This window comes from Tetranychus urticae, chromosome 2 (assembly GCF_039701765.1).
Source record: "Tetranychus urticae isolate SD_2017Ah chromosome 2, NJAU_TeUrti_SD_1.0, whole genome shotgun sequence".
Taxonomy (NCBI): Eukaryota; Metazoa; Arthropoda; class Arachnida; order Trombidiformes; family Tetranychidae; genus Tetranychus; species Tetranychus urticae.
In genome coordinates, this window is record NC_142959.1 from 25,321,243 (window position 1) to 25,345,071 (window position 23,829).

Here is a 23,829-nt window from a genome sequence, read left to right on the forward strand (position 1 = left end):
ATAAATACAATTTAATATCGCGAAACTACAATTCAATTAGTAGGTTAAATCGGGCCTAAAAACAGGATCTGAAAATCTTATCTGATTTAGTTTAGGATATTATTCAAGATCAATAAAACAATCATCAATAATAATAGATGTATAGAGTAAAGCTTTAAGGTAAAAATCGTATTCACTTAATGATTTTTGGTTTCAGTGGCAAGTTCAATAACATTCAAGGTTGAACTCCAGAAGTTATTTTGTCTGCTTTTAATTCACTTTTATTCATTTACTTGAGTCGACAAAGAGTCGAAAACAGAACTGCCATGAAATAAAGCATCGAGCTTGAGGTAAAATAAATATTCAAGAATGAATAAAATGAAGTAAAAGGTTAATAAAATTTGGTGAACAAGTTCAATATCCTGCTTGATTGTATGCTTAATGTATCCAATGGCAACAGAAAATTGTTTATCTCTGAACCTCGAGTCTAGCTTGATGTTTCATCACTTGCAAGCAAAAGATTTTAATGTGTTCACCTTTTCAGTAATAAAAGAAAGAGATGAAAAAAGAGAAAAGTGGAAAATCAATTTTTTGTGCAACAACATGAGAAACAATGTCTATTTATAATAAGGTTAATCAAAGTAATTGTATCAACAATGGACCAAATTTACCACCAGTTAGAAAAGCTCGGCCAAGTTCATCGACAGAAAGAAGTTGTTTGAATAAAGTGTTAAGCAGCCAACGTAAAATGAGTCTGGAGGCTCCCAATCAACACCAGTCACAAGATCTATTGCTTAGGACACCCAACAAATCTTCTGGTCAGTCAAGAAGGTATGAGAAGGAAAAGTCATGTTCTCGATTGAATAGAACGTTCCGAGGTGATTCAGGTGTCATGGAAATCAGCTCCAAAGTTCGTGTTAAGCCGGAAAGACAAAATGAGTTGGTCAAGATTATGAGGTAAGGTAAAATCTGACATTTAGCTTATGTTGTTTATTAGTGTATTTTTTCAAAGCTCAACGGTGGATAACAACTGCTAGATGTTACTTACTGTAATGAGTCCATCTGTTGATTCAGTTGTATATCTATTGTTACTATATTTCTGTATATTTTTTGTTTTTGTCATCACTTTTTATTGTTTTTTCTTTAGATATAATGATCCCTATCCTGGCGATGATCCACTCCTTTTGGAGGGGTCGATGTTACTCGAAAGATTTGACCAGTCCATTGATTCAATTGAGGCCAAGCAGTCCAGTCAATCTTGGGTTACATTGGTAGACTGTAAATTGAAGCTTCAACGACTTCTTTTAGAGAAAATCAAATCTATTGCCGAAGAAGATTGTATCACTTTAATTCAAGAAGGCCATTCCTTTGTTAGACAAATTGAAACTATTTACACGGAAGATCAATACAAATTAGAGACTGCTTGCAATTTGATAAATTTACCTGAAAAAGATCGTAAAATTGCTCTGGATGATTTCATCATTACTAGCAAGAAACGTAAACGACTTCCAGATGAAACACAGAATCGCTTCAATTCATGGATTGATAATCTCAACAATTGCCAGAGACTATTAAATATCAATTATCGTATTCCTAAGGAAAGATTGACCGTGTTGATGGTCGAGAAAACTGCAATTAAATTGGAAAAAATCAAAGTGACAATTCTTCATTGGCTTGCCTTGACTCTCACCATAAACATAAAGATAATGGCAATCTATTGGGATCATCTACCTTTTGAAACGCTCAATGATGTTTTCATTTCGTGTTTAACATTTAATCAAATTTGGCCAACAGAATCGATCGATCCAATCAGTATATTGTCCTTAACCCAAGCGGAAGCCGCTTCAACTCGCATCTCTTTTTTAATTCAAAGTGAAGCCAAAAAGATAACATCAGCCAAACGTCGAGCTGATCAACTAAACAACGAGGAAAAAGCTACTACAGATCCAGTTACAGATAAATCGCTAATGTTACCAGCTTTAGTACCAAAGGGTAAAAAAGTAACAACAATCAATCAGTCATCTTCATCAGCACTTTCTCCACCTAATCATCGTCTTAAAACAAAGCTTGATTCCGGATCAACATCTGATTATTACACAAATAGTACAACAAGTAGTGTATCAACGGATAAAAATTGTATTTTAACTCAATCAGGTGAATCAATTGACTTGGCATCTTATTTGTCAATTGTTTTATCTTCATCACAACGGATCGTTCTCAAACTATCATTCCTATTGCAAACTGCATCAAATGGATCAACAAACATTTCCCCTTTCTCATCTTCATCAAACACCACAATCAAATCCCGTAATAAAATAAATCAAAGTAGTTCATCGTTGTCAGCTCCGTCAACAGCTGCTAAATCCAATCCAACTCGAGCAACTTGGTCTAAAATAAAATATTCAAGTACTTCCAATAATCCTATCCTAAATTCATCAAATTGTTATGACTATCTTTATTGGCCTGTATTTTGGAAAAATTTTGCCGGACAATTAATTGATGATATATTATTTGCCCAAAACAACGTTTTAATGACTTCAGCTTCATCGCCAATCTTTTTCACACCGAAAACCTTTCAAAAGCTAGTTTTTGATTCGCTCGATAGTTGTCTTAAAGAAAATGATTTTCCACCCGAAGCTATCAAGGAGATTAAGAAAATTTCAAATGTATTGAATTATCATCTAACTGATCAAAGCTGGTTTAAAAGTAAGTCCAATCTTTCAAAAAGCCTCGCTTAATTATTGATTGCTACAATATTTTTTCTAATTTCAGCTTATTTAGAAATCTATCGAATCAATTCCGATCGGAATAACCAAGTATTTGGTCGTAACGAGAATATAAATTATGTTCCTGATGCTGTATGTTTGATCAACAGTTTAATTTCGATAGTGAATCAAGAGATGGATTATGGAACCTTCGGAGTTTATCAGATTTGCTCAATCAAACAAATTGATTCTCTTTTAAGATTAATGATAACTCACACTAGTAATCTATCTAATAGAAAACCCCTGAAAGATTTAATCCAATTTTTCAAAGATATTCAGGTTTGTTTACAAGTTTTTCAGACTAAGTATTAATGTCTGAATATACTGAATATACAATATAATGTACTCATTAATTAATTTGTTGCTTTTCAAAGGTCCTGGAAAAGGGAGTAAAATCACTTTCATTGGACAAACAACCCTTTAGCCATAATGAAATTTTGGGATTGCTAAATAATATAATCGAGATATTGGAAGAAAAAATAATCAATGGTACACAGAAATTAGCACTGCAGACTTTCGCTCATAGAATCAGTCAACAGAAAAACGCAGCAACTTCAAGTAAGATTGACTCGTCAATAGTTAAAATTGATTTACATTACAAGACTTATTTGTTGAATTTCAATTAATTTTAATATTTTCTTTTGTAGTCAATCAAAATGAGCCAATCATTCCATATGTGAAACGTCTTATTATGGAACCCAATTTAGAATTACTGGCTGATTATTCAAGATCCAACCATATTAACCGACTGAAAACTCGAATGATAGCTATTTTTGCCAAAATTATTTATCAAATTGTGATTAATGACGGACTCAATAGTCAAATTAGATTGACTCGAAACCTGCGAGCGATCCTCAGACAAGAAATTGTTGATTTTATTAGAGACTATGATGGTTGGTTTAAAAGCAATCATCAACAATTGGATGAAATCAACGACCTTCGTCAGTTGATCGATGAATCAACCAAATCAAGAGAGTGTTCATTATTCAAAAAATTGAACAAAATATATCCGATTCCAAATAATTGGAGTGAATCTCAAACAGTCAATTTTACTGATTTACAAAGGTGTGGATGTTTTTTCTGATGACTTTACAATCCACCAAATTTAATTTAAAAATTTTATCCTTTCACTTGTTTTTACATATCCAATCGTGGTTGATTGTTTTGTTTAATATCTAAAGATCTTTTATGTGGACTTAATCTCAAATAAATCGAAATTACAGATTTTAAATACGAATTTTCTTCGTTATTTACTAGACAAAAATCGTTTGAAAATAGTTAAAGAATATTTTTACTCATATTTCATAATTCAAATTTTTAGATCGTAAATAATTAGATCATTGAAAGTTCCTGGAATCAATGTTACATGGCTTTAACAGATTTTCATGATATTACGCACTTTGATTTTTACATAAATGTAATAATATTCATGATAAAAATTGAAGAATCAAGTCGATTCAATCCAGCAGATGATCAACACCTGCAAAATCTTTGATTCAGTATACTGTTTTTATTGTAATTTTATAATTTTAATTGGAAAAAATATACACATCTAGCTTGTAGAATCTTTCATTTAGATGAGTGTGTTGATACTTTGAAATAGATTCAAAAGAAATAAAATAAAAATGAGAAAGCAATCAAGGAATGAAGCCCAATAATCAGTAGAAGCATAAAGTAAGAAGTTTTAAAAGTCTGTGATGGGTCACTGTTAACGATCGGTGCAAATGACATTGTTAATACACTACCGGACAGAAAAGCTCCCACAATGACTAGAATGTATTGCAATAAACGAATCTCAATTATCCACAAAAACGAAATAGGAATATAGACAGACAATGAATAGCCATAGGCACAAATGATCTCGAACAGTGTGTAGGTGATTGTACAGCCTCTGAACCAGAAAAAGAACCAGAGTAATACGGGGACGAACAAAGTGTAACTAAATACGCTGCTAGCGGCTAACCCTGAAAAGAAAGGATAAAATTAAAAATTATTTTCTCTTTAAGCCTTGTAATAACGATTTTTCAATCAAAGTTCCAGATGAAATAAAACCAATTTCAAATGAGAGAAACCAGAAAGATGAGGTTTTCTCTGCCAATACTAGGTTTTTTTTCATTTGAACTAGGCTTGTTTTCAGATGGAACGACTGAAATAACACAATCCGAAAAAATCTTACCAAGCTTATTCCAATCATTATGCCATGAATCTTGCTCTCCGCTAGTTGATAGATAATTTGCTATATTACCAAATATAGCTATTGAGAAAATTAAAGTAACATTTATCCAAAAAGGTCCATAAATGTCAGCATTATTTTGAATATGCCTTTCAATATAGTTGGCACCAGTAGCTGATTTGATTGGTAAAACTGACCATAAAATTCTTGCTAAAACATCCTGTGTTGTCACATTGAAATATTGTGAAAAATAATTTAACTGCCAGAAGCTAGCAGGTGCTTTAGTTTTTGTATTGTTTGCCATTAAACCTGCGTCTTCATTTTCATCGGTTGGTCCATCATCACCTCTAGAATTGGCGAAATTTTGTTTGCTTCCTATAGGTAATAAATTACTAGAACCGCTTGCTTCTCTAGGATAGTCTTTAAATTGCAATTCATTAGCTGCTGATCCAGTGTTCAAATCTGCTCCAGACATGTCGATGGCAAGGGCATTATCAAGTTCAAGGATGGCAGATTGCTGGTCCATATTGATAATTTCGTGAAATTTGATACACAATTAATAAATAGAGTAAAAAATTGTTAAAAAATCCAAATACTCTGTATTTTACTTCTTGGTCAGTCACAGCTTAGCAGTTGAAAAGGCCTCAGAATCATTACTTGGGATCTCTTTGGTATATGTCCAAAGAAAAAACGGAAATCAACAAATTAATCCAGTAGATAACGCTTGAAAGCTAAAAAAATAGCAACAATATAAACAATACAGTCAATAAACAAAATGGTGAGATTGATTGCGTTTGAGATGAGTTGTCTTAAAAACAAAAAGCAATATGAAAAGCATTGCTATTATGAATATTTGTAGTTACCTGAGAAAGATCGTAGAGTAAAACAATGAGATCTGATGATCAAATCCAATGATACTTGCAATTGTTCAATCAGTTATAAAGGAAGTTTGATAGTTGTGTCAATAAAACAAACTAATTAATGTTCAAATGGTGATGTTGATAAAAAATCACTAATGTAGTTTTAAACAATAACACATCTCTAAGGGTAACCAACAACTGACAAGTCACAATTCCCTCTAGTTAGTCAATTATGATCACGGGCTCTTAAATGTTATGGTCCAGCTAATTAGAATCAAACAAACAAATTTGAAGCCATTCTCCACAAAGATAAATTGTTCGATAAAGCTGGCAAATGAAGATCGATCGCCTAGCATTAATATTATCAATCATGAAAATTTTTGATTTTTTTCAATTCATTTATATAATGCCGTCAGATGGCCCTGTAAAGCTAACACTTTTTGGTGACCAATTTTAAATGTTTTAAATGTAAACAAATCACTCGCAACTTTTTCAGTCATACGAATGAATACTTTTGGCAAATAGCTTTGAAATTAAATACAATAATTGTAAATTGCAATTGATTGTCTGAGAATCAAAGAGATAAACTTCAAAGACTGAGAAAATGAAAAAGTACAACGAGACAAAATTACTGGGTGAGATTTTGATTTAGAGGTTGTTATTACTCCATCAATTGATTTACACAATTATTATGAGACAAGTCAATCATGTTCAACAAGAAAATATGGACAGTTTAAATGAAGTGAAAAAATATATAAAATATTCGAGAATTAAATCGCATTATATTCAACACATCGAGATGGATCCGCAGGGAAAAATCTTTGACATTTTGTAATTAATCTTTTCAATGCTTGAATATACTTTCGTTGGGTTTCATCGTTTAAAACATGAGCAATATTTTGTGAAAAAATCTTTTCACGACCTGTTCTAGCATGAATACCGACCATAGTAACACCAATAGGCCAAGGTGCATTACCAATCGCCATTCGAAGATAGGCATCATTCGCTTTAACATAATCTCTTTCGAGTGTATATTTGACAATTAATGTCAAATGTTTAAGAATATCATCAGCTACTTTGTTATTTTTGAGTTGCTTGAAAAGTGGTTTTAGATAGGCTTGAGTTTGTGTATAAGTTGCTGACTCTATTTTGCCTTGTGTCGATGTTTTCTCCTCTTCCTCTCTGCTGTTCAATTTTTTACCCCATAGTTCAAGAAGAAATTTGAATAATGTACAAATAATGTTACAATCTTGACTTTTATCATCGCGTCTTTTCCCAAGATTAACCGCCAAAGCTCTGATTTCATCAATAGTTGTATTCATATCTTCAACTTTGACATCATTAGCCTTTTTCTTGTCCTTTTCCTCGCCCCTATCTTTAGATTTTAGTAAATCATTCAGATATTGCTGATCGACCTTTTCCATGGCTTCCTGGAAATCATTACGGAATCCTTTTTCAAGTTCAGGCTCTTCAAGTTTTAGTTTTTGTAGCCGATTGAATGCTTCCACTAATGTCTCACCAAATAGAAGAATAGGTTGATTTCGTTCTCTCAGCTGTCGAATCACATCTTTTCGTGGCAGAATTTTCAAATCGCTACCTAAAAAATAATGAAACGATACAATCAAAATTTAGAAGAGATGTTTTGAAATAATATATATAGACGATTTAAATCAAAGTTGCAAATGAAATTCTTACTTGTACTCGATGCAGATACAGAAACTGGTGCGACTGAATCAACAGCATTATCAGCTTGGTTCAGTTTACCTCTATAGGCTGCTATTTTTTTCCTGTGCTCTTCCTCTTCTTTGGCAAGCAGTTCAGATCGCTTGAAGTACTTTTTTTGTGGACCAATCAAATTTTTATCGGTCAACTCTTTTCTTTTTTTGGCTATTTCAGCCATTAAACCGTCCATATTGAATCTAAATTGATAGACAAGAAGCATTAAAATTAACAACCATGAATTAATTCAATAACTTCCATAACTAGTCACAGATTATTAAAAATTTACATACCTGAGTTATGAATTGAGGTTGATGAGTCTTCAAAAACAGACTGGGACGATTATATAGTATGATGGATACAAAAACAATTAAAATTATTGATACAAGCGTCTTAAGATGTTGATGAGAAACAAATGGATGAGGCTTAACTTAGGAAGAGTAAAAAGCAGAGAGAGAGAAGTATTAGCCAAAACCTTAATAAATTAACAGTAGGTCAAAAAAACAAAATACTACTAGAAAGTCAATTAAACGATAAACAGGTGATTTAGAAAAGTAAACAATTAAGTTAGCTACTGAAGCTTTTGCTAAAATTTTGACAAAAATTTCTGTTGTCATTAGCAACCATAGTATTATATTTTTGCTTATCCATTTAAAAATGGTCAAATCTAGAAAGGCTCAAGTGAATGAATTAGATACCTAAATCTGTACTAATAATGGTAAATATTGTTTACAATACTAATTGTAATATAATACAAATCAAAGATTAAAGGAGTCCTTTACTCCTTTACTCTTTGATACAAATCATTTTATTTTTACAAAGTTGAATCAATAGTTGCTTTTGCTTCAATGTAATTTGAATGATTTAGATATTATTATGAAAATTCTACGATGAGATTCCATTTAGATTATTTAAATTTAATTTTCATTCAACATTTACATACACTCAAATTATAATGAAGTACAATAAAAATATTTAAATATTTGTTCAATAGGATACAAGATGTTTGGTGAACTGAAAAAGTAGAACAAAAATGAGACAATCGTTTTACAATTTATCATTAAGGCCTCAAATTGACTTTCAAACAATAAGTTAGTTCAAATTCATATCTGTGAGTATCTTACATTGAAATACTTACTTAATATCATATTCACTTCTGATGCTAACAAAGGTAAGGATAAACAGGATTTATCCCTGAAACATAACATTTTATAAAAAGATATCACATTTGATAAAGCTCACAATATTGAATTCAAAGTTTACATTGAACATTCGGGGTGAATGAAAGCACTTTTAAGAAACGATGATAGTTGACGAAAAAATAATGATCCTTATATAAAAGATATTTTTGTGTATAAGTTCATTTGTTTGAAAACATTTACGAGATTTGTTCATCGAACTCATTCTTAATATCAGGTCCCAAATATTGTATATTGACGATGTTTGTTTCATCTAAAGGATATTTTTTATCGAATTATATTATCCAATCTTAACAAATAAAACAAATCTATTTTTAAAACATCAAGCATGGCCAATAAATCATCAATTTGATGATTACCCGAAATAGCGAAGACAGATGATCAGACGGACCGACAGATGGTAGATTAAGTGATTGTCGTTAAGTTGCATTAGCTGGTTATATGTTGTCGTATATTTCAGTAATTATTGTAATGATTGTAGAAGAGCAAGTGGTGCTTTTAAGGTAGAAGTCGGATTTAAACTCGATCAACATTTCATGATTTAATAGCAAAAAGCGAGGTATCATAAATGAAGAAAAAAAGAGTTTTGTGACCAAGATGAGGTGAATTCGGTAAAAATAGAATTGTTTTCTGTTGTGGTTTTTTATTGTTTACGTGTTATTTTAAAATTTAACAGGAGTGACCCATCTCTGAAAAAGATCAGTTGTGGTTGGAATTGGAGCTCCAGTAACTTCAGGGCCCATCTGGGGTGCATAGGGAGCATACTGATGACTGGCTTGAATCCATGCTTTAGGATCAGCTGCTGCAGCTCGCAAATCTGTGATAGGGACATGAATAGCATTCCTAGGATCCCAAACTTCGCCCAAACGATTCCGAGCCATTGCTAACGGTGTGGCTGCAACTCGGGTAAGATTGCGATAGATGTTTGTAGCATAAGAAGGATCAATTATACCACCATAATCAACAGCATTGATAACAAATGGATCACTCATTCGAGGATCATATAACTTGACAATGCCTTTGAGGGGAGTGGACAGAATAATATCCAAAATAACCTTTACTGCGTTGGCGACAACAGTTGGACCCCCAGAAATGGCACATATTCTTTCAGTAGAGTTAGGACAACATTGACTGTAAACTTTAATGGCAGCTTTAGTTTGTTCCCGCAATTCACGGATCTTTTTACCAGCTTTACCGATGATTCCACCGGCGATCGAAGTGTGAATCAAAAGTCTAAGTTCAACCTCCTTGTCATTACTTTTATCTTCAAGGTAACCAATCATGTCCATCATGAAATCATTGAGTGAGTCTAATGAAATAAGAATGTTCAAAACTCTCTCTGGACCATGGCAATCTGGTATGGTTACACTTGATTTGTAAGTTTTACGTAAATGGTTTATATTAACACCACCTTTACCAATTATGGCACCAGCTTCCTTACGAGAGATCAATAAGCGAATATCAACATTATCACTTGCTCTAAATTTTTTATTTGGAGGCTCGATAGATTCAGCATCACCATTACTAGGTCCTTTAGAGCTTTCTTGCTTTTCCTCCATCAGAAGATGATAACAATTTTAAGTCAAAAATTCAATGAATCATAATTTAAGAATACAACAAAAATTAAGCAAAAAGGCCATGCGACGAAACAATAATAGAAATTTTGAGAACTAATTTTCCGTTTAAAAAAATAATCATTCAATATCAAATGGTTCACAATAAAAAATCAAGTTTGTACAATCTGGTTGCAAGCTGAGCAGTAACAAACAATCTTTAAAACCAATCAATGTATCGACCAATTTAATCGATATAAAGTAAATTGTGATTTATCCGATATATTGACCATTGTAGTGTTAAAGTAAATTATTTTGAACAAACTCTGTTAAAAGTAATGTCATCAATCTTGCTATTTAATGGAACTGATTGTTAGTGAGTATTCTCATGATTCCGATTAATATATCATCATTTCATGCCATTGTTCATAGTTCGTTGCCTTAATGTTCCTGTTAGCTGTGTTTAGTTTTCAATGATACTTTGAATGATTAAAGCATATAATCTTTGCACTGAATTTCAGATGTAATCATTTACAAGTAAGTATTATAAACTACAATAGTTAGTAAATTTATCGCTTATGAAATTATTGATAACATCTTTGCGACAATTTTCATCTTGAACTATTTTCTAGTTGAAATTCAACTTTCATTTGACGACTTACCCAACTTTAGCTTGAGTTCATATTCTTACTACAAGGTCAAATAACTTGAATTTCTAACATCTCAATATCTAGTTTAGATTGTTCATTTTGACGTGTCAATTCAGCTGAAATCAACATCGACCAAGAAAAATGGTAGCCAATCATCATTTGATCAAATCTTTAAGCTGCCACTCAAGTTTATCACCTGGAAAAGCCGCGAAAATAATATCAACTCGCTCATTTACGTCTCCAAACACGGTATGTCAAGCAAAACCTTATAACCAAATTCCCGGTCCTAAGCCCATGCCCTTAATAGGGAATACTTGGCGTTATTTACCTTATATCGGCGAATATGATATTGAAAAAACGCCAGAAAATTGTGAGGCCAATTTAAAGAAATATGGTCCATTGGTTCGAGAAGTACTTTTTGGAAAATTCAGTATCCTTCATGTCTTTGATCCTTCTGACATGGACTCAGTTTTTCGCAATGAAGGGAAATATCCTTATCGTCGTTCACACCGAGCACTTTGCAAATACCGTCATGATAGACCTCATATTTATTCATCTGGTGGAATGTTCACAGAAAATGGAGATGCTTGGTATCGATCTAGGAAGCTTGTGCAGTCGATGCTACTCAATCAATCCCAGATAAATCAATTTATTCCTGAAATTAGTTTGACAGCTGACCAATTAATATCTAATATACTTGAAATTAGAAGTCTCTCCGGTTCAGTTGAAAATTTAATGCCGCATCTCTACAGGTGGGCTCTAGAAACCAATGGACGAGTATTTGTTGGTCAACAACTTGGATGTCTGAATCTCAAAGGAACAAGTGAAAGTGAAGCTTTATTTGGCGCAATTCATGAGACTCATGAAGCAATTATGGCTACTGAATTGGCAGCAACTAACCTGTGGCAATATTTTCCGACCTCTGACTATAAGAGATTGGTTAAATCACAGGATGTCATGGGTGATATAATATCTAAATTCATTGAAAACATTGATCGCAATTCAACTTCTATTCATGGAGCCAAATCTATTGTGTCTCAATTGTTTAATCAACCCGAAGCTACAAAAAAAGATATTTTTACAATAATAATGGATTTGTTCTTGGCTGCTTTCGATACAACCTCTTTTGTCGTCGCTTTTGCTCTCTATCATCTTTCATGTAACCAGAAATGTCAAGATCAAGTTCGCAAAGAATTATTTGAAATATTCCCGAGTGGCAAAGAACCTATTTCCGTTGAAAGTCTTCAGCAAATGAAATATTTAAAGGCCTGTGTTAAAGAATCAATGAGAATCAATCCCTTTTCAATTGGAACTGGAAGAGTTACAACTCGAGATATGACAATCAGAGGTTTTCATATACCAACTGGAACCATGATAATTGTTCAAAATCAAGTGGCTTGTATGCAGGAATCAAACTTTCCTCGACCTAATGAGTTTATTCCTGAAAGGTGGTTAGCTTTGGAACGAGGGAACTGGCCAAAGGCATCACCATTTGCTATGCTTCCTTTCGGTTATGGAGCTAGAATGTGTATAGGAAGACGTTTATCTGAATTAGAACTTTACATTTTAATTGCCAAAATTTTAAGGAATTTTCGCGTTGAATTTGATGATGATGAGCCATTCCGAGCTAAAACTCGTTTCATTAACGTTCCAGTTGGTCCTTTAAAGTTAAGATTTATTGACATTTCAAACTAACTTTATGAAGTTTACATTTTAATTTTTTTACTTGAATAATCTATGAATTTTGAAATTATCTTTTGCTGATATTTTTATCGTAATCTTTTTTTTATTAAAAGGATGATTTTTTATTTGATTTTTGTATCATGAATATTATTACTAAAGGACTTTTAAATTAAAGGTTGAACTTTTATATTATTTTGATTATTGTCTTTTTGATGAATTAACACAGAACACATTTATAAATTTATTGTGCTTTCAAATTGTCTAGATTTGTGAAGAATCCATTTTTTTTATTTTGACTACTTAAGTTTTGAACAATCAATTTAGCGCGCTTCAATCAAAATTTAGGTCCATTAAGTCCAGAAGTTGATGGTTCTGGTCGAGTTACAGATTCAGCTGCATTTCTTAAAGCCTCAGCAAATGATAATAAAAATGCACGACGTTCATTATGCATTTCCTGAAAATATAAATAAAAATACAATTATTATTATCAGAACTAAGTAGCCATGTCTGGAAAACTCACCTTTCTTTGTTCTTTAATGAAGACTTTCAAAGATTCTGGGTGGATTTCTCTGGAACTTTTGGTTTCAGAATTTGCTGCATTATTATCAGCTGAAATGCATGATGAATAATTAAGAGATGAAGATGTAAGATCTAAATTATTTATCCGACCTTCCAATGCATCCAATCTTTCATTAACCTGTTTGCTTAAAGCATCAACGGATGATTGGACCTGAGCTAATGCACTGGCTATGGGAGCTAAGGAAATGTTTAAAGAAGAAGATGGAGAGGCTGATGATGAAGGAGGGTGAAAAGAATAAGATGAAGAGCATAACGCAGATGAGAGGTTTAAACTATTAATCGAACTGCGATGTGGATGATGAACAATTCGATTTGTATGATCAGGTTGACTGGAATTAGAGGGATATCGACTTGATGCATTAAACATTGAATTATTAGGTAAAAATGACCTGGAGCTCGACGAAGATGCTGTCCCCGAGGGCTCCACGGGTGTTGTTGAAGATGATCCTGGTTGAGATGAGGCACTGGGTACATTAGATTGTTCAGTTTGAGATACATCTGGATGGGTAAAAGAGGGACGATTTCTCGATGATGAACTTCTTATTGGAGCATTGGTGTTACTAGATGATGCTTGGTTTGATGGATTGGCAGCGGTTGATCTCTGTAGATGAATGAAAAATAGATTAATTTGAGGGTGAAAAATGTTGAAAAATCAAGAAATTTACATAACCAGAGCTTGATTCATTTGATCTGAATGACTGAGTAGCAGCGAATGATAAACTCTCGGGTGAATCATCTTCAGCTGCTATATTATTGTTGATGCTTGTCGGTACTCTCAATAAATCAGGAAATGTTGCCCAAGGAGGCTCTGTAACCACCATGGCTTGGAAGCTTTCGGGTGCATCGTCCTCTATTCCTGATCCATCATCTTCATATTCGTCATCAGGATGAGCTCGATTATTATCATTGATTCCAAGACCCTAAACAAATCATGTAATTCATCAAGAAAATAGATAACAAGACACTAAAATTAGAATCAATTTATTCATTGGGGGCTATTGGTTGATTGGCAGAGTTATTTTATTATGTTGCTAATAGGTGCTATTCAATAAAATCTCACTAAAATAACCAACTCATGGAAAGCATAATCAGTATATTAAGATAAACAATACTAATAGGTAGTAAATATATGATGTTGAGGTAGGGCAAACAGCAAAAATGATTTCTTACCTGAGCGTCTTTATTACCATTCATGCTCTTAATTATTCAGTATATTGGAAGTTAGCAGATTGTGAAAATTTTCGGTCATCACATTTATTCCAAAAACGAGTGAAGAAATCTAGTGAAATCAAACAAGCAAAATAAGTAATGATGAGCCAACCAAGGAACGGTATGACAAAATAGAGAAGATTATTGCAAATAACGCTATGATAGAGATGGATCACATAAATTGAACTTTGAAACTGTCAACAAAAATGTTGATAATAAATCATGACTGCTTGAATGTAAAGTGAAATGATTAGCAGTTATTTAGTTATCTAAATATGAAGAAAGCACCATCATCCTTTTTGAACACTTCAAGTGATGAAACCTAGTTATACAATCAGCTGTAGACCAGATTTGTAAATAATACTTCACCATCTCTTTCAACCATTTTCATCTACAAAGAGTCAAAAACATGGATTTTTCATCTTTTTAATTTGATAATTTCAAACTTTTATCAATTTTTACGATCTTAATACTTATAAGTCTTATAATCAAATTGATCAATAATAGACTTTATTTTTCTAACCTTATCTCACAAGTAATCAATAAGCCGGTTTGGATGTAAAGAATAGTGTTGACAGTTACTCTTGTCAATGACAAGAGCAAGTTATAATTATTGATATAAGGTAACTACATATTTGACACATTTCCGGGCTTACTGGCCGCAATAGCCTCTATCTAGTGCTAGAACAAAGAAGGTCTTAATACAGTTAACAACCAAAATTCATCGGTTTTGATTATTTACCGTCTAGCAAATCGTTTTATTGATAAATGTAAAAGAAACCTGTAAGCTCAACAATTTGAGGATTTTGGTAGTAAATACAAATCAGAAGTCAGAAAAATTAAGAAATCAAAAGCTAATCCAAAAGAGAAGAGCAGAAAACGAGAGAATTGATTTGGCATTGAATTATCTATGGTATGAAATTTCGGTAGAACACGGAAAAGGTCGAAGACTTATGAGTTATACTTAAAAGATAATGACGCAAAAACATAAAGTTACAAAAGAAATGGAAGCTTTTGGTCAGTCAAATTTATTTAGACATTCTTTAAATGAATAGGGTTGTAAAAAATGAAAAAGAAATGATCATAATTACATGAGAAAAGAGTTGTTGAAAGTGATTTGTTTACAAAATTGTAACGTTTTGAGTCCATGATAAATATAAAAATAGTTATTTTCAAATGAAATGGCAGGAAGAATCACGATTTTAGGCTGAATGAGGCGAAAGACTGAGGGTCTGTAGACGAGAAACAGAATAAGAAGAATAAATATCATAGATCAATTGAATTTTTATCCAATTTTAAAGCAAAGTCAACATCCTCAGAAGATACGATGAGACGAATACGTCTTTGGCTATCCACTTTATCTGATTCCAAAATAATCAATCTAGATTCATGTAAACTTTGAGCTACCTCAAGAAACTCAGAAAAGTTTACATCAGATATATCATCAGCTTCACATAAATCAACAAAATATCGATAGATATCCATACAAAAGCCTTCTTCTGTCCCAGACACTTGAAAATGCTTGATAATAGCAGTTAAAAGTTTTTTCTCAAATTCTGATGCATTTCTTATGTATACCATTTTAGGTGCTGAAGTTGTCTCATTTACAGCTTTCAATGCATGATTACGGTTAACCTCTATTTTGCCTACACCATTCCATTCTTCTTCAGCAATTTCTATAGACCGTCTGCAAATATCCAAAACTTTACGAGCATCACCAGAAATTGATGCAACTTTCCGAGCAACTAATTGGATACCGTCTGACGCAAAAAAATCCTTTGTACCTTTGAGGCGAGCCGCGACAATACTTTGTAGCTCTCCGAATTTGTAGGGATGGAAGTCAAGTCGTCCATAGCCAGCTCGAGATACGACTCTTTTATCCATTATACGTTCAGGTAAATCGAGAGTATTTGCAATAGCGATGACTACTAGTTTAGAGCTCGGTCTAGATGGCCAGTCGAATAGATGATAGAGTATATCTTGCTTAGAGGTTTGCAGAGAATCAAGCTCATCAACAATTAAAACCACAAAAGGATCACTAGATTTAGGTGAACAGAACATATCATGTAATAATTCTTCGGCCTTTTTAGCTGATGTTCGCTTTTTTGTTAATGCCTGTAATGAGAAAGAATAGATTATAATCTAACAATCATCAATGAATATGATTATTGAGTTCATACATGATAAACGGAAGAGTAACATTGGTAAGGATCCGTCAATTTTAACCCATTTACTTCGATAAACACAAGAGAGCCTTTTCTGATTTTCAACTTTTTGAAATTCTCTTCAATTGATCTCCGAACACCTCTAACAGTAGCAGTTTTACCTGTCCCAGGTACACCAGCAAGATAGTAACACCTAATAAGTAATAAGTGAGAAAAGGAATTTTTAAAAGAACGGAACAATTAAAAATATGAATTTTACTAACCCTCCGTTTTGAGCTTGATATCGATCCATAATGAAGTCATAAATTTTATCGAATTCCATTTCTCTACATGGCAGTTTATACATTGGTAGAGCAGCTGAAGTTCTTAAATTTTGTTTGGCAACTTTGATATTTTCCATAATTATTTGTTTTCCTTAATTACAATCAAAAATAAACTGAAAGGAAAGCCGAAAAGCACCTGAAGATTGACAAAGATAAAGATGAACCTTGTTACTGAATCGTTTAAAATTAACAACACATAATGTAGACACAGAAAAACAGGAAATAAAATTAATTAATCAACCAAAAGCGATAATTAACAAATTAAAGACATAATTACCTTTGAATAATGAAAAAAAAACATGTGAAAAAAGTTACTAGGCAACCAGACTCCTTTAAATCATCAGCAGCATGGCGCCAGTCAAAGGCATAAGCTATTCCCACCAGGTAGCTGACTTTCCCAATAACATAAGCAGCACTTATATAAGACTGAAACCCAAATGATAAATAACTTGCTGGGAAATCCTTCAAATTGTTGATACAATCGTGAAATGTTTGAAAGCTAACTTTTATCTGTTTTTTTCATAAATCCTTTTTGTTAATTTAATTTCTTTTATTTATGCCTATTTAGGAGATCCTCCAAATTACGCGAAATGTGTTCTACATCACAGGAACATTCTCTTCGTTGCTATAATGCTGCCTGCGGTAAAACTTACAGTGAACTAGAAAATTCAGATGACGCTTGTACCTATCATTCAGGAGTTCCTATTTTTCACGACGCCCTCAAGAGCTGGTCGTGTTGCTCGAAAAAGTCTACCGATTTTACAGAATTTCTAAATTTTCCCGGTTGCACCCGTGGTAGACACAGTAATGTGAAACCACAACAAGCAGTTAAATCGTCATCTTCAACAGACGAGTCTGTGGAAAATTTATCATCTTGCATGGAACAGATCCTTAACAAGCCGATAAATCTCAATGATATTGGTGAACGACCATCTGCAGACGACCCTTTGATTATCTTGAAAACTGTAATCTCACCAACCTTGACGAAACAACTCGATAAAATGAAAAGTGAAAATCCTACCCAGAAAGGTTTGACAGGTCAGTTCAATATCACCAACATTCAAGGAGTAAGAGTTATACTCTTTGCCAACATGTAAATGAATTTAGGGAAGAGGATTTTTTCAACTGAACTAAAAAAATTTCTATTTTTTCTGTTTTCAGATTCAAGTGATGTTGCTAAAGTTGAAATAGGGACTAGTTGTAAGAATAATGGATGCAAAAAGAGTTATGAAGGACCTCATTCAAACCAAGAGGAATGTTTATTTCACCCTGGTACTCCTATTTTTCATGAGGGTATGAAGTACTGGAGCTGCTGTCGAAAGAAAACTAGTGATTTCGAGACGTTTTTATCTCAAGAAGGATGTGAATCAAGCAGTCATTTGTGGTTTAAACTAAAAACCAAAGAAAATTCTGATAGTTTGAAAACATCATGTCGATATGATTGGCATCAAACTGGTAATAATGTTGTCTTAACGATTTACTCGAAATTTCCATTACCAGATAAATCCTTAATCAAAGCTAACCGAGTCAAAATAAGTGTTGCTATAACATTTGGTGATAAGGATGAGAAAATTTTCAGCCATGATTTCATCTTGTTTGGTATTATTGATACAGAGAACAGTTCTGTTGAGTTTACACCCTCTAAAGTTGAAATTTGTATGAAAAAGTCAGACAAAAGCTATTGGAGTAGGTTAGAGCTTTAATTAACCTAAAAATACTGCATCGGATAGCAACTTTTATAATTAACTTTTATTTTAATAATTACGATTTTTGAAATACAAATACAAGATACAGATTTATTGCTTCCCATTCTGATTGAGAAAGAGTTCCAACTCTATGAACGTGACGTTCTTGGATGTATTGACGCGCGTGAACATAATCTGCAGGAGAGCCTTTGAGATTTCCATGGAAAGAAGGAAAAGTTTCCAGGGCACCCATCTTTCTTAATAGTTCTGATTCTTCTCCTTTTTTAAGGTTTTCGTCATAAAAATCTTCAAAGCGCCGCTTGAATAATAATTTCAACCCATATTTCAAAGCTATTTTCTCAAATGTTGGAAAATGGACCAGAAACTCAGGACAATCAACGCAACCATCAAGATGGAAATTGTAGCGAGCTCCAAACAAAGGAATTTTTTTATCACTATTGAAAATAGAAGAATCCTCAAACGTCACTGAATAAACCTCATTACCAAATGAGGGTCCATGTTTACGAGCTTTAGAAACAATATAATAAGCATCAGGTGTTGTTCCGATGAAATAGCCTCCACTTTTCAAGTTGTTAGCTATATTTTCAATCATTTTCTCTGCCTGAGGTAAGCTCTCAAAACAATAATGGAAAGTGAATTGGCTACTGACCAAATCGAATTGTTCTTTATCTCCGAGCTTTTCAATCAAGCCTTCAGTAGCCTGCATTTTCGCATTTAAGTTGTCACGAGTTGCGTCAGCTTCAATAAAAAATGCTTCAAATAAAGGTTCTTTTGACTTGGGGAGTTTTCTCATCTCTTTGTACCTTTCTTGACATTGATTCAGAGATTCGTTAGCTATATCAACACAAACCAAATTAGCTACTCCGTGAAGACGATATTTTCTTAGGTCACCTCCTTTACCACATCCAATGTCCAGAACTGTTATTTTTCTTTCTGATTGTTTTTGTTTATTCATTCCCTTATCGACTTGAGCGAGAGCCTGAGCTATAATGACTGCTTTAACCCAATTGTTGAAGGCACGAAGATAGTAGATTCTAGATTCCTTACGTGACTCGATTCCCTTCTCTTCTATCTTATTATAATGAGCCGCAATCACTGTAGAAAGTCTCTTGTTCCGTTCTTCTTCATGTCCATCAAACTTTCTTTTTGTTCCGCTCATCTTGAACTGAATATAGAAGATTTAAAATAACGAAAAGTTAGAACTCATCATAAAAATATCAAGCTGAAGTAAAAGTCACTTACTTAAATTGTAAAATTGGTAAACACCAAGACCAATAAAAGAGCAACCAAAGAGTCTGATAAGAGTATGATGAACTTTTGTTTTAGGAGAAGTGCTAAGTATGTAAGCACCAATAGCTGTGATTCCTGATGCACCAACTAAGCGGCAAGGTGTACAATCAGGCTCTTTTTTGATATCACTATTGGTCATAAGATGAAATTAAATAGACCAAAATAAGAAACACCAAGATATAAATCCTATGAGTAATAAATGTATAAAGACAGATGACCGCGATAATGAAGAGGACAGTGTTTATAAAATCACAATTTGTTTGGAGTAAAAGATATCTTTTAAAGCGGCTTAGTAAGCCGGGCCTTTTCTGAAAACAATTTCCAACGCCATCTAATGATCAAATAGTAAAGCACCGGGATTATATTAAAATTTTTTAATTTTTAATCAAATTCTCCCAAAATAAGGTGTACTTTTGATTCTAAAAGTTTATTGCTAATGGTTTATATCAAAGTTACGATGAATATAATCAGCATTGATTTATTTCTCGTTCTCTGATCGAGTAATCCATTAGCAATAACCAGAGCTTCTAAAAAGAGCGTTTAATGTGAAGACATCTTGAAAAACGAGTCTTAATCAAAATGATTTGAAAAATTGTTTCATTCCCCAGAATTGTTACTCATTGAAGAAATTTAATAGGAAACGAAATCCCAAGATAAATCTGAGCATCAAAAAAATTTCAAATAACAATTTGAATTAATTTGTATTAAAATTTTTCTTTTGTTTTTAAATTATGTTTGCTGTTAATCATTGATCTGTTTGCGTATAATGAATGATATCCATCAATAAATGATTGTTAATAGCAGATTCACTTTAAATTGTGAAATTAAAATTTTCTTTAAAATTATAACTCAATTGCTATTACAAGAAATTGTAATTTTATCATTACAGGAAGATTCAATTGATTACCTGAAAAACAAATTTCCCTCGCAAGCATATTGTATAATAAGAGTCTGTAAGATGTCTGCACATTCGCGGACACGTCCTTCCGGGCACAACAAAACAAACTTAACTTGTTATAACAGAACAGCTTGTAACAGTATTTAACCAATTTTATCTACAGTTAGACTTTTAAATTTGCTTTGGTTTACTTTGATTTAGGAAATCAATTGTTTTTAAATTAAAAATGCCTGTTAAAAGGCGCACCGGTGTTGTCAAAAATCCCCCAATTCTTAGTCATGAATTTTTCATTCAAAATCATCCTGATATTGTTTCTTGCGTGGCCATGATATTCATCGTTGGACTACTTTTCCAGGTTAGAAGTGACTATTGCCAACTACTTAATTGTAAATTGATCATCCTCGTTGCATTCTTTTCACAGAGAAGTAACATCATCCGATTGATTCATTGATTTAATTTATTATGCGTTTTTCCTTAATTTTAGGCAACTTCTCCTTTGGCTAGCCTTTTTATCGTAATGAGCCATAATGTTACCGAACTACATGAGCAAACGGTTCTATACTCATATGGTACTAAAGATTTGGCTTTGATTTTCTTCTATTTCTTAATTTCAATAGTTATGCACGCTGTTGTCCAAGAATATTTGCTTGATGTAAGTTGATTTTCACCTAATTCCTAAGTTTCACATTAACCAACTTCCAATTTTTTTGCTTTCATAGAAACTAAACCGCCGGCTTCACCTGTCAAAAATTAAACACAGTAAATTCAATGAAAGTGGTCAACTTTTATCTTTCTATTTGGTTTCTATACTTTGGGCAATTGAGATTATCCGGAGAGAAGGCTATCTTTGGTCTATCTCTAAACTTTGGATTGACTATCCTTATCACCACATGAGTTACATCTTTAAATTTTACTTTATTATTCAAATATCATACTGGTTACACACTTTTCCCGAACTTTATTTGCAAAAAATTAAAAAAGAAGAAATGGGCCCACGGATAACATATTCGAGTCTTTATCTCTTCTTCTTCGCTGCCGCTTATGTGTTAAAGTAAGTACCTATTTCAATAAATCATACGTGTCCATATCTCTTTATGATTAGATATAAAAAGATATAAAATTTAAGTCATTTTTCTTGTTCATGCTACTTATTAAAGTAGCATAAAATATTGATTTAGTCTCTTTGTTTAGCGATCTCATCACAAGTGATGACATGGCTATCCACGTCTGAACAATTTTTTGAACACTTACCTTTTTTTTATTTAACCGATAAACCTCTTTTCTTAAAGCTTCACGCGAATTGCATTGTGCCTTTCTGTCTTGCATTACACCGTCGAGGCTTTATTCCATTTCTCCAGACTGTGCTACTTTGCTGATAAAGTACCATTATCTGAATATGGGTGAGTAAATATTTTACAAAAAAAAACTTTAAATGTACTCAATTTGAGCCAAAAGAACGATGTTCACACTTCATGATTTGTTGACATGATTCTGAAGACTATAGAACTTAAGATATTATCTTTCGTACATCTAAAAAGTTTACATTCATTTTTTTTCTAATCTACCAAGTCGATGATCTGTTTTCTATCTTTTCGGAAATTGTTTATCATCAGCCTAATACCAGCTGCCATTAATTTTGCTTTTCACCATTAATCAACATGTTTTGTATAAACATGTATTTCCAATATCAATACATTGATGCGAATTTTTGATCTCTTGTTAATATAAGCAAATTGTTGTTCAAACAACCTCGTTAATTCTTGCTAATGTGAATTGAATTCTTAATTTTCGGCCTACTTGTCTCCTTTCAAATAATTATTTAGATTTTTAAGACTTTGTACTAATATCTCTCAAATTTATTCTCTAGCTTCAAGCTTTGGAACGTTTTATTCGTATTTGTACGTTTAGCATCAATCACTCTTTCTGTCTTGACATTCTGGTATGGACTAGCTGTTAATCAAAAGAGTACCTTATCCTTATTCGAGGGAAATTTCAATACACAATTAATTAGGTAAGTCAAGGACTCAATCATTTTACCAATGTATCATTTCTGTTGAAACATTTGCCATTAACTCTAATTTCATTGTTTTTTCTGATTGTTTGAATAGAATCAATTGCTTATTAACATTATTCTTCCTACAAGCATGGATGATGTGGAATTTCATCACATTCCATTTGAAACGAATGCGAGAAAGAGCCACGGAGAAGCAACAGGCTAAAAAGAAAGCATTCAAGAGTCAACCTAAAAAACCTAAACGTACCGATGACGATGTAAATGAGCTACCTGAAGTAGATCAAAATACAAAGAAAATGGTTACACAAAGGACAGCAGCTAAAACCGGCAAACTTAAGCATTAGTTTGACCATATCATTATTATATTGAATATTCAATTTTAACAAATTTATACAATGGATATATGATGATCAACATCAAATATTAAGTTATTAATTAATTAACGAAAATTATTTAAAATTATTGATGGAAAAACAAATGACTTTTTGTCACATGATAACAAAACAAATTATTAATTGTTGTAATCTTCCTCTCCAATTTACAATTTCTCTCTATGGGTGTTAAAAAATATTTTTATACATTGATCTATCTATCGATTGTTTTTTTTGTGTTTCCAATTTTTTAGTGGCAATAATTTTGAAAGGCCTATCAAAATCTAAGGTAAATTTACTTGACGATGCAATAGTTAACAATCGTGACTATGGATTCACTTGTAAATTCAGAAATCGACAATCAAAATAATAAATTCAATCTATTCTAATCCAATCCAAACTTGAAGGATATCTTTCAAATTATCAGTTGTTAATATTAAGTTTTACTTTTCAAGAATCGACTCATTTGTAATCTTTCTGTAAACCCTTTCCCAAATGAGCCATGTTTTGGGAAAATTTTATTGAATCAATCGAGTATAGAAAAAATACTGAGTTTTGAAGGCATCAATCATGAAAACCGATCAACTATTTTAAATTGATGTGCATTAATCATTGATCACCAAAAAGCATGTAAAACTGAATCAATTCAAAAGAAGCGGTTCAGTTTGATATTAAGTGTACATGGTTACATGT

General features: G+C 32.6%; 10 protein-coding genes across 12 annotated transcripts; 4 read left to right on the forward strand and 6 right to left on the reverse strand.

The window, feature by feature from the left end:
• The first annotated feature begins 294 nt into the window (after positions 1-294).
• LOC107360706 (uncharacterized) lies at positions 295-3,975 on the forward strand. Its single transcript, XM_015927420.3, has 5 exons — positions 295-936; positions 1,127-2,685; positions 2,752-3,023; positions 3,119-3,302; positions 3,392-3,975. The coding sequence occupies exons 1-5, from the start codon at positions 593-595 to the stop codon at positions 3,826-3,828; spliced, it is 2,796 nt and encodes a 931-aa protein (XP_015782906.2). The 5' UTR covers positions 295-592; the 3' UTR covers positions 3,829-3,975.
• A 259-nt stretch (positions 3,976-4,234) lies between these two features.
• On the reverse strand, positions 4,235-5,898 carry LOC107360707 (protein YIPF1). The gene is made up of 3 exons (XM_015927422.3): positions 5,781-5,898; positions 4,921-5,648; positions 4,235-4,708 (listed from the first exon to the last, which is right to left on the reverse strand). Exons 2-3 carry the CDS (start codon positions 5,441-5,443, stop codon positions 4,350-4,352), a joined length of 882 nt encoding a protein of 293 aa, XP_015782908.1. The 5' UTR covers positions 5,444-5,648; positions 5,781-5,898; the 3' UTR covers positions 4,235-4,349.
• A 507-nt stretch (positions 5,899-6,405) lies between these two features.
• Prp18 (pre-mRNA processing factor 18) lies at positions 6,406-8,085 on the reverse strand. Its single transcript, XM_015927597.3, has 3 exons — positions 7,790-8,085; positions 7,473-7,696; positions 6,406-7,374 (listed from the first exon to the last, which is right to left on the reverse strand). The coding sequence occupies exons 2-3, from the start codon at positions 7,687-7,689 to the stop codon at positions 6,548-6,550; spliced, it is 1,044 nt and encodes a 347-aa protein (XP_015783083.1). The 5' UTR covers positions 7,690-7,696; positions 7,790-8,085; the 3' UTR covers positions 6,406-6,547.
• A 1,125-nt stretch (positions 8,086-9,210) lies between these two features.
• LOC107360360 (heterogeneous nuclear ribonucleoprotein K) lies at positions 9,211-10,510 on the reverse strand. The gene has a single exon (XM_015926991.3). It carries the CDS (start codon positions 10,252-10,254, stop codon positions 9,358-9,360), a length of 897 nt encoding a protein of 298 aa, XP_015782477.1. The 5' UTR covers positions 10,255-10,510; the 3' UTR covers positions 9,211-9,357.
• Positions 10,511-10,566: 56 nt separating this feature from the next.
• On the forward strand, positions 10,567-12,711 carry LOC107360358 (cytochrome P450 302a1, mitochondrial-like). 2 transcript variants are annotated; one of them, XM_025160564.2, is made up of 2 exons: positions 10,567-10,785; positions 10,881-12,711. In XM_025160564.2, the coding sequence occupies exon 2, from the start codon at positions 11,040-11,042 to the stop codon at positions 12,591-12,593; it is 1,554 nt and encodes a 517-aa protein (XP_025016332.2). In that variant the 5' UTR covers positions 10,567-10,785; positions 10,881-11,039; the 3' UTR covers positions 12,594-12,711. The 2 variants fall into 2 exon arrangements, with proteins under 2 accessions (XP_025016332.2, XP_015782475.2); XM_015926989.3 differs by having other exon boundaries at positions 10,983-12,711.
• A 136-nt stretch (positions 12,712-12,847) lies between these two features.
• LOC107360359 (uncharacterized) lies at positions 12,848-14,966 on the reverse strand. The gene is made up of 4 exons (XM_015926990.3): positions 14,331-14,966; positions 13,826-14,080; positions 13,102-13,761; positions 12,848-13,035 (listed from the first exon to the last, which is right to left on the reverse strand). Exons 1-4 carry the CDS (start codon positions 14,352-14,354, stop codon positions 12,916-12,918), a joined length of 1,059 nt encoding a protein of 352 aa, XP_015782476.1. The 5' UTR covers positions 14,355-14,966; the 3' UTR covers positions 12,848-12,915.
• A 410-nt stretch (positions 14,967-15,376) lies between these two features.
• Positions 15,377-17,274, reverse strand: Orc1 (origin recognition complex subunit 1). Of its 2 annotated transcripts, XM_015926994.3 has the most exons (4): positions 17,135-17,274; positions 16,798-16,993; positions 16,550-16,727; positions 15,377-16,484 (listed from the first exon to the last, which is right to left on the reverse strand). In XM_015926994.3, exons 2-4 carry the CDS (start codon positions 16,932-16,934, stop codon positions 15,636-15,638), a joined length of 1,164 nt encoding a protein of 387 aa, XP_015782480.1. In that variant the 5' UTR covers positions 16,935-16,993; positions 17,135-17,274; the 3' UTR covers positions 15,377-15,635. The 2 variants fall into 2 exon arrangements, with proteins under 2 accessions (XP_015782480.1, XP_089123242.1); XM_089267116.1 differs by lacking the exon at positions 17,135-17,274 and having other exon boundaries at positions 16,798-17,132.
• Positions 17,275-17,313: 39 nt separating this feature from the next.
• On the forward strand, positions 17,314-18,652 carry mora (cysteine and histidine rich domain containing protein). The gene is made up of 2 exons (XM_015926996.3): positions 17,314-17,895; positions 18,019-18,652. The coding sequence occupies exons 1-2, from the start codon at positions 17,448-17,450 to the stop codon at positions 18,558-18,560; spliced, it is 990 nt and encodes a 329-aa protein (XP_015782482.2). The 5' UTR covers positions 17,314-17,447; the 3' UTR covers positions 18,561-18,652.
• Rnmt (RNA guanine-7 methyltransferase) lies at positions 18,585-20,123 on the reverse strand. Its single transcript, XM_015926995.3, has 2 exons — positions 19,806-20,123; positions 18,585-19,728 (listed from the first exon to the last, which is right to left on the reverse strand). Exon 2 carries the CDS (start codon positions 19,720-19,722, stop codon positions 18,619-18,621), a length of 1,104 nt encoding a protein of 367 aa, XP_015782481.1. The 5' UTR covers positions 19,723-19,728; positions 19,806-20,123; the 3' UTR covers positions 18,585-18,618.
• A 753-nt stretch (positions 20,124-20,876) lies between these two features.
• On the forward strand, positions 20,877-23,530 carry LOC107360364 (translocating chain-associated membrane protein 1). Its single transcript, XM_015926997.3, has 6 exons — positions 20,877-21,106; positions 21,236-21,403; positions 21,471-21,802; positions 22,041-22,151; positions 22,619-22,762; positions 22,860-23,530. The coding sequence occupies exons 1-6, from the start codon at positions 20,978-20,980 to the stop codon at positions 23,107-23,109; spliced, it is 1,134 nt and encodes a 377-aa protein (XP_015782483.1). The 5' UTR covers positions 20,877-20,977; the 3' UTR covers positions 23,110-23,530.
• The last annotated feature ends 299 nt before the right edge of the window (positions 23,531-23,829 follow it).

Excerpts from the sequence above, each read along its gene's own strand:
- LOC107360358 (XM_025160564.2), top strand. The coding sequence starts at position 11,040 with ATGGTAGCCAATCATCATTTGATCAAATCTTTAAGCTGCCACTCAAGT.
- LOC107360707 (XM_015927422.3), bottom strand. The coding sequence starts at position 5,443 with ATGGACCAGCAATCTGCCATCCTTGAACTTGATAATGCCCTTGCCATC. Across the intron at positions 4,709-4,920 it reads TAATGATTGGAATAAGCTTG|GGTTAGCCGCTAGCAGCGTA; the intron begins GTAAGATTTTTT and ends CTTTCTTTTCAG.
- Orc1 (XM_015926994.3), bottom strand. The coding sequence starts at position 16,934 with ATGGAAAATATCAAAGTTGCCAAACAAAATTTAAGAACTTCAGCTGCT. Across the intron at positions 16,728-16,797 it reads TATCAAGCTCAAAACGGAGG|GTGTTACTATCTTGCTGGTG; the intron begins GTTAGTAAAATT and ends ATTACTTATTAG. Across the intron at positions 16,485-16,549 it reads GTTACTCTTCCGTTTATCAT|GCATTAACAAAAAAGCGAAC; the intron begins GTATGAACTCAA and ends TTCTCATTACAG.
- mora (XM_015926996.3), top strand. The coding sequence starts at position 17,448 with ATGTGTTCTACATCACAGGAACATTCTCTTCGTTGCTATAATGCTGCC. Across the intron at positions 17,896-18,018 it reads TACCCAGAAAGGTTTGACAG|ATTCAAGTGATGTTGCTAAA; the intron begins GTCAGTTCAATA and ends TTCTGTTTTCAG.
- LOC107360359 (XM_015926990.3), bottom strand. The coding sequence starts at position 14,354 with ATGAATGGTAATAAAGACGCTCAG. Across the intron at positions 13,762-13,825 it reads ATGAATCAAGCTCTGGTTAT|AGATCAACCGCTGCCAATCC; the intron begins GTAAATTTCTTG and ends ATTCATCTACAG. Across the intron at positions 13,036-13,101 it reads TCATTAAAGAACAAAGAAAG|GAAATGCATAATGAACGTCG; the intron begins GTGAGTTTTCCA and ends TTATATTTTCAG.
- Prp18 (XM_015927597.3), bottom strand. The coding sequence starts at position 7,689 with ATGGACGGTTTAATGGCTGAAATAGCCAAAAAAAGAAAAGAGTTGACC. Across the intron at positions 7,375-7,472 it reads TGTATCTGCATCGAGTACAA|GTAGCGATTTGAAAATTCTG; the intron begins GTAAGAATTTCA and ends ATTATTTTTTAG.
- Rnmt (XM_015926995.3), bottom strand. The coding sequence starts at position 19,722 with ATGAGCGGAACAAAAAGAAAGTTTGATGGACATGAAGAAGAACGGAAC.
- LOC107360706 (XM_015927420.3), top strand. The coding sequence starts at position 593 with ATGTCTATTTATAATAAGGTTAATCAAAGTAATTGTATCAACAATGGA. Across the intron at positions 937-1,126 it reads GAGTTGGTCAAGATTATGAG|ATATAATGATCCCTATCCTG; the intron begins GTAAGGTAAAAT and ends TTTTTTCTTTAG. Across the intron at positions 3,303-3,391 it reads GAAAAACGCAGCAACTTCAA|TCAATCAAAATGAGCCAATC; the intron begins GTAAGATTGACT and ends TTTCTTTTGTAG.
- LOC107360360 (XM_015926991.3), bottom strand. The coding sequence starts at position 10,254 with ATGGAGGAAAAGCAAGAAAGCTCTAAAGGACCTAGTAATGGTGATGCT.
- LOC107360364 (XM_015926997.3), top strand. The coding sequence starts at position 20,978 with ATGCCTGTTAAAAGGCGCACCGGTGTTGTCAAAAATCCCCCAATTCTT. Across the intron at positions 21,107-21,235 it reads TCGTTGGACTACTTTTCCAG|GCAACTTCTCCTTTGGCTAG; the intron begins GTTAGAAGTGAC and ends CCTTAATTTTAG. Across the intron at positions 22,152-22,618 it reads GTACCATTATCTGAATATGG|CTTCAAGCTTTGGAACGTTT; the intron begins GTGAGTAAATAT and ends TTTATTCTCTAG.